The 10,845-nt window shown below is 60.8% G+C and overlaps 1 protein-coding gene across 1 annotated transcript in view; it reads right to left on the reverse strand.

Annotated features, from left to right (window-relative positions):
* Positions 1 to 1,530: 1,530 nt before the first annotated feature.
* CCDC102A (coiled-coil domain containing 102A) overlaps positions 1,531 to 10,845 on the reverse strand; it is a 14,091-nt gene continuing 4,776 nt past the window's right edge. The window contains exons 2-9 of the mRNA XM_026087449.1: positions 10,398 to 10,832; positions 7,261 to 7,478; positions 6,978 to 7,086; positions 6,485 to 6,601; positions 5,991 to 6,200; positions 5,459 to 5,629; positions 4,801 to 4,904; positions 1,531 to 1,959 (exon numbers count right to left, since the gene is read on the reverse strand). Of these exons, the coding sequence (XP_025943234.1) occupies positions 1,833 to 1,959; positions 4,801 to 4,904; positions 5,459 to 5,629; positions 5,991 to 6,200; positions 6,485 to 6,601; positions 6,978 to 7,086; positions 7,261 to 7,478; positions 10,398 to 10,832 (1,491 nt within the window). The 3' untranslated portion in view covers positions 1,531 to 1,832. The remainder of the gene's footprint in view (positions 1,960 to 4,800; positions 4,905 to 5,458; positions 5,630 to 5,990; positions 6,201 to 6,484; positions 6,602 to 6,977; positions 7,087 to 7,260; positions 7,479 to 10,397; positions 10,833 to 10,845) is intronic.

Raw genomic sequence — 10,845 nt, forward strand, 5'->3', positions numbered from 1 at the left:
GCAGCGGCCGCGGCCGCCCCGCCCCGCCGCATTCCTGCCCTCGGCCCCGCCTTTGCTAAGGCGGCACTGAAGAGAGGCTTCCTGCCCACGCGCCGACATCATTAAGCTTCAGAGTGAACGCCCCGCGGCAATTAACGAGAGGAGGCTGCCGCTCCGGGCTGCCTGCAGACTCGGGCAGACGGCACCGCGTCTTTCAGGGCGGCAGCCGGAGCACAGCGTCCCGGCTAGGGAAAAGGGAGAGGAAACATCCCCTCTCCCCATTTGCTTGCTGTGAAGCTTTCCAGCGCAAAGGTGGCGCGACATCCTACCTGGGCCACGACCTTCCTTTGGCCCCCCCGGAGTATTTTGGGTGCTTTTCGAGGCAAGGGCATTTGTGGCCACCGAAACTGTCTGCAGGCGCTTCCACCCCCCACCCCCACCCCCCAGGCTGATTTGTTTGGCCATAAAAGAAGTAGCGTTCGCGGCAAATAAAGGATGTTAAAAACAGCAAGCGCCGAAGAGCCGTGCTTTTAGCCAATCAATTAAAAGGCAGCGCGAGGGGATTAGCTCACCCAAATATTAATTTTTAATGAGATTGCGTCTGAGTTCCTCCAAACCCCGCTCGCTGGGCTGCCTGGCCCTCGCCAGCTGCGCAGGGCTGCGCGGGGCCCGGGCTGGCGCGCTCGGCACCCATGGGTGGGTGCCCTGGGGCGAGCACCTCTGCCTGCCTGGCCGTGGGGGAAAAAAAGCATGAAAACGGCTCTAGAAATGCAACAAAACCCCCAAGGAGAGCGTGGGGCGAGCGGCGAACCGGAGCGCGGTCGCCGGCTGCCTTTTCGGTGGGCTCAGCCCGGCCCCCGGACACCTCGCGGCCCCTCGCTGGGCGCTGCTTAATGGGGAAAGTCCGTGTTTTATGCATGAGCCAAGCCGGGGAAGCGCGTCCGCAACGCGGGGCAAACGGCAGTATTGCGGGGGCCTCTTCAGCCCCCCGGGGCGAGCGGCGAAGGGGCGACGTGGTGGGATCTCTGCCCCCCGACCCCGGGGCGATCGCAGCCGTAACACATCCAGCCCCGCACGCGGCTTTCCGAGAAATGCCATTTCTTATGGCCGCTGCAGGCATCCCTGGCGGATGCTCACGGCCCTGTGGCTGGGTGTCGCCACTGTTCCCACTTCCCCCCTCGCTCCTGGGGGTCTCTGGGCGCAGCCGGAGCGGGGCTGTGAACCTGAAGGCAAAGAGCAGTGGGGACAGATGGGCAGCCCTTGTGCCAACATCATTAAGCTTCAGAGTGAACGCCCCTCTCAGCTCTATATTTATAATAAAAAAACATATACAAATACATACATATATATTATATATATATATATATATATATATATATATAAAGTAGACGGGATCAGTCTAGCTGGCTCCAGGGACCAGGCTTGTCCAGGTTAGCTGCGTCCCCTCTCCAACCTGGGTTTCTTCCTCCTGGTCTGCTCAGATGATGCTTATTCTGGTGTCCACGTCTCCGTCCCGAGAGGAGCCGGCGGCCGAGGGGCCCCAGGAGGCTGGCCGAGAGGCAGAGGCAGCGGGCTTGGGGCTATCAGCCCGCACGAGTTCCTCGCCACCGCTCTGTGCCTCAGTTTCCCCATCTGTAAGACAGCCGCCGCGTGGCCAGATTCCACCCGTTTGCAGCAAAGGCCCGGAGCTGGTTTGGGACGAGCCCCGCGCTGGCAGGCACTTGTCGGGAGAGGAGAGCCACCACGGGACGGCCCCGCGGCGGGCATCCCTCGGGCACCGCCGCCTCGCCCGGCCCCAGTCCCGGTTTGCGAAAGCCTGGGGCCGCGGCCGGCGAGCGCCCCGGCCCCGGGCGCTAGGGAACCTGGATCTGCAGGTCCTCGTCCTCGTCCGGGTCGCTGGTGCCGTCTCCGGGGTCGTCGGGGCCGAAGCGGGCGCTGCGCATCTTCCCGAAAAGCGGGGCGTTCTGCTGCCGCCGCAGCCTGCCGGAGGGGAGAGCTGGCTGGGGGGGGCGCCGGGACCCCGCGCCGTCCCCACCGCCCCGGCCGGAGCTGGGGACACCCGGCACGGGCCATATGGGACATGGGAGCCGGGGCAGCCGGACAGCGACCCCGGCCTGGAAGGGCAGAATTAGGGGCTGCTTGGGGCCGAGGCTGGAGGTTTGGGTCCCCCCCCCCGCGGCGGGGAGGGGAGGCGGGAGGAAGGCCAGAGCCCCTCACCCTCCTCCGAGTTTACATTCCAGCCGCCAAGTGGGTGTTACCTGCTGATAAAGCCAAATCCGTCCCGCTCGGAGCGAGCGGAGCTTAACAGGCTTTCGATGAAAGCGAGCAGGCCCGGGGGAAAACCGCCCGGAGGAGCCGTCGCTTCCCCACCCCGCGGACTGCCGGGGGGTCCTAGAGCAAACGCGGAGCTCGTCCCCCCCCAGCTCATCCCCTCCAGGGCTGGGGGAGCCCGCCGGATGCTCTGGGGTGGGCGGCAAGAAGGGGGTGAGCAGTAGGGGTCCCCGAAAGTTTAAGAGGCCGCAGGCTATCCCGGGAGACACGCAGCAGCCAAAAGTTTGGAGCGGCGAGCAACCGGTTTTTTTAAGAGCTGCCTCCTCCTCCCAGTCAAAAACGGGTTTTCACCGAGTTTCCTCCATGCGGCTTTGGCTAAAAGCCTTCGGGGCGGAAGCAGGGCCCCAAAGTAAACCTGACACTAGCAATTATCCCGCTTTTCCCCCCCAAACTGCCTATTTTCAGCGGCCTGGACACAGCTCAGACAGGCACCTTCGCACAACCCGGCAGAGGGGGGAGAAGCGGAGCTGTGCCTCAGTTTCCCCAATCCCTAAAACCGACACCACTAGTGACTTCTCCAGCGGAGCATCCCAGAAACAGCTCGGTACGAACCACCGCGCAGGCTAATCCGCGGTGCCCAGGCACGGCACGGCCGTTCCCGGAGGAAGAGGCTCTCCCGCAGGAATGCGCCCGCATCTGGCTCCGGGGCGGGTGCCAGGGCAAACATCCACGTGCACGTGGGAGCCAAAACCCACGGGCTGGTAGCCCCAACCTGGCCCCAGCAGAGCCTGCGGGAGCCGCGGGAAGCTTCCTGGTGCTGGGAGGGCCGCGGCGGGGACACCGGAGGCTTCGGGCTCCGGCGCCAGCCTGCGCGCAGCCTCCCCGTCAATGGGAAGCGCTCGGTATTTTTAGCTCCTCACTTACCCTCGCATTAAAATTCATCAGCTGAATTTATGAGGCAAATTTGGAAATCAAAGACCCGAGATTGGGAAGAAAACAGTTCTCCCATCGGTCTCCGGTCAAAACGGACAAGTTCGCTGCATTTTACTGGAAAGCATGAATTATTTAGAGCAAGCGTGCGGGGAGGCTGGAGGGAGCAGGGAGGGGAGAAGTTGAAGCCTCCATTATTCCTCTATGATTTAATGAAGGCGTCCCAATAAAATAAAGATCTAAAAAAAAAGAAAAACAACCCCAAGTGCCTCCCAGAGACACTCTCCGGTGGAGAATCGATTTCTCTCGTGGCCATTTCAGCTTTTTATCGCTGGAGAAGCAAAGTGAGGGCAGAGAAAGTTTTTAAGAGCAATAAAACTAGAGAGCCCTTAGGGAAGCACCGGCTCCCTGGAGTAGCGGCTGCCCAGCTCCCACCTCCCCGCACGCCTCCCTCGCCCGGCACAGCCTCATCCTCCGTGAGGTTTTGCTCAGGGAGGTCCGTGCCGCCCCGGGGACGGGGACGGGGACGGAGAAGCACGAAAGGTTCCTCAAGGTCACTAAAGAGCCGAGCCAGGCCCAGGCCAGGAGAAGTCGGTGAATTTGAGGGATGGACCTTCGATGCCCTTGAGGTGCTCACCTCAAAATGCAAAAAGGCATTTTGCATTTCTGAACGTCCCAAATGGGACGAGCCCAGATGGGGTTGGGGGGTCCCAACCCAGGGGCAAAGATGCTCTTTGTTGGGCCAAAAGGACAAGCGGTGAAAGTGCCCCCGGTGCCCTGTCCTCCCTCCCGAAGCAGCCCTGGACAGAGCAGGGGTCCCGGCTGGCTCGAGCACAGCGCTTTGGGAACGACCGCAGCATCCTCCCGGTGCCAGGACGGAGGGAGCTTTCCCTGCTTTTAGCTTCCCGAAGGAAAGAGGCAGAAAAGACGGAGCGAGCGTGCCCCCGCCGAGCCCCGCATCCATCACCACGCGGCGATAAAGCACTCGCCCGACAGCCTTCCCCGTACAACCTCCCTCCCTCCCTCTCCTCCGCTCGGTAGCCGTCCCCCCGGGGCTGGGAACGCTTCCGTGAATTAGCCCCCTTTGGAAAGAGCGCTTTGCTGCTGAGCGGCTCTTTATCATCGGCATGACACTTCTGCCCGGCTCCACGGGATAAATCACTCCGGGCAGATCGCCTGGCCGCGGCGCAACCCTTCGCCTCCCCTTGCTTCCGGCCGAGGGGCTCCGAGCACGTGGGCGCTGCTGGATGTGGGCCACGCTCGGAGCCCGCCTGCCAAGGCCTGTTCAGGATGCTCAGAGCCTGCGTCCAGCATTGGACACCAGTGGGTGAAATCTAGGCCTGACCCAACGGTTAAGAAAACCAGGCTGCGCTGGGCACAGTCTAACAGTAATGTCACACCAGCTAGAACTGGCGCGAAGGCTGCCCTGAGGACACGGGGAGCTCTAGGGGCCCGTAGGCCCCCGCAAGCACAGTGTGAGCTCCTCCGTTCAGCCCAGAGGGATGCTGGTAGAGGGATGGTTGCAAAGAGCGCCCGATCCCATCCTTCGGCTTCCCCGGGTGCCTCCCGGCTGTTGCTGTGTGTGGTGCTCAAGTGGCACCACCACGGCCCTCTGCTCACCGGGACTGCAGGTGCTCCAGCTGCACCTGGAAGTTCTCGCTCTGCTCCGTCTGCTCGTCCAGCGACCGCTGCAGCTTCCGCGTCTGGTTGTGGGCCTCGTCCAGCTGCGGGACGGAGGGGAACGGGGCTGTCTTTGGCCATGGAGAGAGGGCAGAGCTCCCCAACGCCCGCTCTTCTCTCAGCCCCTTCCCCAAGAGCAACCTGCTCCCCATCTCCGGGATGGGACAAGCTGCGCCCGACGCTGCTACCAATCTGAGCCAGCCGAGATTTGAGCCTACAGCGTGGGCGAGACAAGCTCTTGGCACATCTCCCAGGCTGCATTTTTAACACTCTTCTCCTGGTAGATCTTGGCACCTCCTTCACCAGAGCACAGTCAAGAGTTCAAGTCAGCCTGTTCCAGGCTGGGACCTTACTTCTGAGAGCGCTGCGGTGACAGCTCTAAGATAAGGGGATTTTCTGTTGTTAATGTAAAGAGAGAGGGAGTTTGAGCCCTGCTAACCCCAGGGCTCTCCAGCTTGCCAGCCACGCTCACCTCCCTGGTCCCTGAGGCACCCGTCACTCCCTCTGACCACCGCGGGGGTATTTTAATGCGCAGCTTTCTGAGAAAGACCATCTCTCCTCACCCATGCCACGGCTCTGGACACATTCAGGGACTCACCTCATCTTCAGCTTGGGCCAGCTCCTTCTTCAGCTCCTCCACTCTCAGGCGCAGTTTCTTCACCTCGCCTTCATGCTGCTCCACGCGGCGGTTGGCGTGGGCCAGCTCAGCCATCTTCTCCTGGTACTGCTTCTTCAGCTTCGTGTGGACGTGCTTCAGGTCAGCCAGCTCCTGTGGTGGGCACGGCAGGGCCAGGGCTGAGCGGGTGAGAGCACCCCCTGGCCAGCGCATACTCTGCCGTAGGACACCCCAGCAGCCCCTTTCCCCCCTGCCAAATAACTCTCCCTCCATGATGGAGGAGCTGAGATGGAGCCTACAAACGGGCTGATGTTCTCAACCAGAACTGTCACCCTCCACGTGAAGGGAATGAGCAGAGTGTGGGATCAAGGGTGTCCTGGGGGACCCAGACCCACCATTAGAGTGACATGGCACACAGGGATCCTGTTACCCGGGGCTCCCCAGACAGGGGGTGGCACGAGGCTGGGGGTGGCATGAGGCTGGGGGTGGCCCAGGCCTGGGCTGCCCATCCCACCTTGTTCTTCTCGAAGAGCTCGGCCTGGATGGTTTTGAGGTCGGTGTCCAGGGCGCTGGCTGTCTGGCGCCGCTTCCGAGCCAGCACCTCCTCCAGGTCCTCGATCTGTGCCCGCAGCTTCTTGTTCTCCCGCTCCAGGTTGAGCTTCTCGGTCTCCAGGCGCTCCCGCTTGCCCCACTCGGCCGCGTTCTCTGCCTGCAGCCGCTCCATCTGGGCAGGGGGACATCTCGCAGGCTCAGGCCCCTGGCCCTGGCTGCCCAGGGTGTCCCCCGGTGTAACGGTGGGGACTCCCCTCTGCTGCCATGCTCTCTTTGCTCTCTGTGCTGGCCAATGCCTCCCTCCCCACTGTGGTCACGGTCGTCCCAACCACCCCTTGAAACAGCCCCTTGAAGCCCTTCCTGCCCTTATTCCAGCGCAGCCAGCTGATGCCGTCCCCCTTGGCGAGGGCTCGGTCCTGCTGTCCCCACCGATGCAGCCCCGCAGCCCACCCTCACCTCCGTGCGCAGCTCAGCCAGCTTCTTGTCCATGCTGGAGCGAGCGCCCAGCTCGTCTTCCAGGTCCTCTGAGATGCGTCCCAGCTCGTCCTGGTGGATCTCCTTCAGGATGTTCAGCTGTGGGAGGACACAGAGAGGGAGGGAAGCAGTGAGCACTCTTACCCGAGGAGATTCGAACCCAGGTCCCGCTTCACCAGTCAGTCTCCATCTGGTTTGGGGGGGACATGGCCCCCCTTGGCCACTCCACAACTGCCACCTGTAGCGGGGCCAGACATCTCCAAACCTCTGGGGAGGATGGATGGACTGATTATAGCTGGGTCAATGGTGCTAGTTAAGACACTTAATTAATGAGCGCCCCAGGCGTGGGTGGCTTGCCTGGAGCGAGAGTGCCCCCTCGTGGAGTTGAGGCCAAGGGTCCCCATGCCCCTGGGGACAAGGCCACCTCCCCACAGCATCCCCGGCCCCGGCAGCAGTGCCAGACTCCTCTGCTCACCTGCTTCATCACCTCCTGCTTGTTCTTGTTCAGCTCCTCGTACTTGATCTTCCACTGGCTGAGCTCGCCCTCCAGCTTCTCGATGCTCTTGCTGAGCGCCAGCTTGTCCCTGCGGAGAGGCGGCCCCACGTGAGGGCCCGCAGGACCCCCCGTCCCAGCCCATCCCGGCGGGAAGGGTCTCTGCCGGGCTCCTGCGCTGACCTTGCCTGCGTGGCCGAGACCCCTTGGGCTGGGTTGGGCTCACACCCCATGAGGGTAAATCCCCGCGACCCGGGGAACTCACTCGCGCTCCTTGAGCAGCACTTTCTGGGACTCGTCCAGCCTCAGCTTCAGGGCGGTCACTTTGGTGGCGTCCTCCTCAATGACGCTCATGTCCTCCCAGAGCAGGCGGTTCCTCTCCTGGCGGGTGAAGGAGGTCCGCACGCTCACGGTGCTCCGCTGCTCCCAGCACTCGGACCCGTCCTGTTTGCTCTTCAGGATGTTTTCCATCAGCTCAAACTCCTGCAGCAACACGGGGTGGCCAAGCAGGAGGAAGGTCACACAAAAAGAGATGAGCACCCTCAGCACGCAGTCACTGCCCACCCCTGTCCTCGGGGCCTCCAGCCTCCCAGCACCCACACCGACCCCCCAGTCACCTGGCCGGGGCGCACAGCAGGCAACACTGCTGCTGTCCTACACTGAGTGAGGGCAGTTCTGGCTCCCCGTTTTGGCACCCCGTATCCCAACCAGCTTGCACCCTCACCCATCTTTCCGGGCTTCACCCTGAGCAGAGGGATAACGAACAGCATCCCTCCTTCCCCTACCACCAGCAGACACGAGGGAGCGTTACTGGGCCAAGCCACCCCGCAGCTGACGTCTAGAGGACCCACCACCCTGGCTGAGGGACCCGTTCCTCTTGGCCGTCTCCCCATACAAGACAACCACACCTTCTGCCGTCAGCCTCAGCATCCTGCTTTGATTACATGCTGCGTTAAATTAGGGATGGGATAACACTGATTTATTAATCCAATCTCAGTGCGACCACTGCTTAGGTTCATCTTTAATTAGGCTCAGTGAGCGTGTGGCAAATTAGCTCGGTGTATAAAGCTCACTCAACATTTGCTTGCTTGTGCTTTTTTACATAAAATCCATAAAAAGCATGCCAACACCGCAGGAGGGAGGGGTGTTGTGCACACAGCTCTGCCTCCAGATCGCTGTCTAAGCTCTGCTCATTCCCGGGGCCAAGTCAGGGGAAAAACGGCCTCTCTGCTAACTGCATCAGGAGAAGACGCAGCTGATGATGTCCCCTTGGCTTCAGGCAGCGAGATCTCTCTCTGTGGCGGGCCCTGCCTCGGGAGCGGGGAAGTGGAGAACGGCAAAGCCTTTCTTCCCCGTCCAGTTTCTGCCATAACCGAGAAGACGCAGACAACTATCATTTGCTTTAAGATCAAAGCTCCTCCAGAGCAGCCAAGAATAATTTCTTTGGTTCAACCGGCTGAAAACTAGCTGGGCTTGAAAATGGGAGGTTCTCAGGCTGCAAAGCCTTGACAGTCTGCAGCGAGATTTTCTGTCGCTGCAGCCCATCGTCTGGAGAAGCTGTGGGCCCACGGAGGAGATATTTTTCCCCCGGCCTTGGAAGAAAACCTAAGACAAAAGCACCACAGGGAGTAGCAGGGTCTACACTTGCATTGAAGACACTATAGGACCACAGAGCTCCCGACTGCGTTTAATCCATGTGTTCACATCCGACGCCACCACAAGCACCACAAGGTGAGGGATGGGCCTCCCTGTCCTTGTCCTTCAAGGACGTGGGGCCTCCCACATCGCATTGGGCAAACGGCACAAAGAAGAGCCAGACTCTGCACCCTCATAAAGGGGAAATTAGATCCTTAGGGTTTTTTTTTTTAGTGATGAGATGTCAAGTGCTCAGACTCTGATTCCTTTGACCAGCTGGGCCGTGCAGCAGCACGTGAGGAGTTTGGGAGGGCTCAGCCCTGCGGGTCAGATGCATGGAGACAGCTCAGGCTCTTTCGGTGCAGCACTGGTGCGGTTGCACAAGAAACAGGAGGAGGCCAGTGAGGCACAAGCGGAGGAAGATATTTTTGGGCAATAACTGCACCAATCCCAACGCGCACCTCGCTCCTCTCCGGCCGGGCAGGAGGAGACGAAACGGCCGGTCCTCCCAGGAGACGCACGAGCCTCTGTATGCTTTTGCTACTGTTTGCAGCAAACGCAGCGGTCTGGAGCGTTAGAGCAAGACAGTGTTTACTTTCCCTGCTTCGAAATGTGCACACTGATTCTTTCGGGTGCTTACAGCAGAAATCCCATGTTCTGAGTAGGAACTATTGCATTCAGCGGTCTGCTTACAGTCACCATTTTCACCTCAATCTACTTTGGGACAAAGGGCAATTCTCTGGCAAGAAACGATCGCCTGCGTTCTGCTATCATATTTACTTTGATGGCCCCGGTACAATTATCCACGCTTATTTGTTAGTTTATTCTCGGATTTTGCTCTTTGCAACCATGCAATCAGATACACTAAGCAGTTATGAAATGGCAGCCGACGCTGCAATTTCTGTTCCTGTGTACTCGAGGACTGCTACATCTTGATTTAACTGACTGTAGAAGACAGCTGACTACCCAAGGACCTGTAATCATTCTTGGCGTGGCTCTGATTTCTCCTCCTTCATGAGTTACGTTCCTTCTGCATAGATCTCTGCCGAAAACCTGCACCAACTCCCCGGTGCATGCGCTGCTCCTGGGAGATGGCACCTGCACTCCCATAGCCACAGTTCCCTGTTCAGACACTGAATTTTGTTTAATGCTTCCAAACATGATGCTCCACAGCATAGACCTTGCCTGGTATCCAGGTGATCTAGCTGCACCCAGGTTACAGGAGTCCTGGGCTGACTGTGCTGCTCCAAGAGGGGCTTGGCCCCACCACGCTGCTCCAAGAGGGGTCCAACCCTGCCACGCTGCTCCGAGAGGGGTTTGACCCCACCACGCTGCTCCAAGAGGGGTTTGACCCTGCCAACCTACTCCAAGAGGGGCTTGGCCCCACCATGCTGCTCCAAGAAGGGTCTGACCCCAGGAACCTGTCCCACCTGCAGGCATTTCAGCTGAGTCACAGCGACCTCGTTTTCCTCCCCAAATGCCCCTCCAAAGCCCGCTCTGCTGGGGTGGGATGGCAGCATGCGATAGCAAACTGGGACCATGAGACGATGGTGCCACCCACGGCACGGTGGGCTGCGAAGGAGCCAGTCTGGCACAGCTGAGATGCCACCAGGGAGCACGAGACCTCCCGGGACACAGCAAATCTCTCGCAGGGGGCACGGAGGTGCACCAGCCCAGGAGCAAGAGGTTACCCCACCGCTGCCGGCAGGAGCATCCGTAGCTGCCCCATTCCTTCCTCCTGTTCCCGCACCCCCGCCGCATCCTCACCTTGTTTTTGGCTGGCTTGTCAGAGCCCACGTCTCGCACGGGCTCCTGCTCGGGGGCGGCCTCGCTCTCCTTCTCGGAGGCCACCCGGTTGTCCATCTCCTTCTCCTTCTCCTCCTCGCCCTTGAGGCGCGCCACCTCCTTGCCCAGCTGCTCGTTCTCGTTGAGCACCTCCTGCCGCTCTCGCTTGAGGCCCGTCAGCTCCTTGGTGAGCGTCTCCAGCTTGTGGCGCAGCTGGCGCACCTCCTCGCGCGCCTTGTTGCGCTCGGCCCGCACCTTGCTCCACTTCTCGCGCCAGTTGGCCGTGCAGTCCGACCACCAGCGCATGGTCTTCTCCATCTGGGCCGCCCGGGCCCGCGCCTCCTCCAGCTCGCGCAGCCGCAGCTCCTCGCGGCTCTCCCAGTCGCCCTCGAGGCAGGCGGCGCCCAGCAGGGGCAGCTGCGGGGGGCCG

This window comes from Apteryx rowi, unplaced genomic scaffold (genome assembly GCF_003343035.1).
Source record: "Apteryx rowi isolate R43461 unplaced genomic scaffold, aptRow1 scaffold_718, whole genome shotgun sequence".
NCBI lineage: Eukaryota > Metazoa > Chordata > Aves > Apterygiformes > Apterygidae > Apteryx > Apteryx rowi.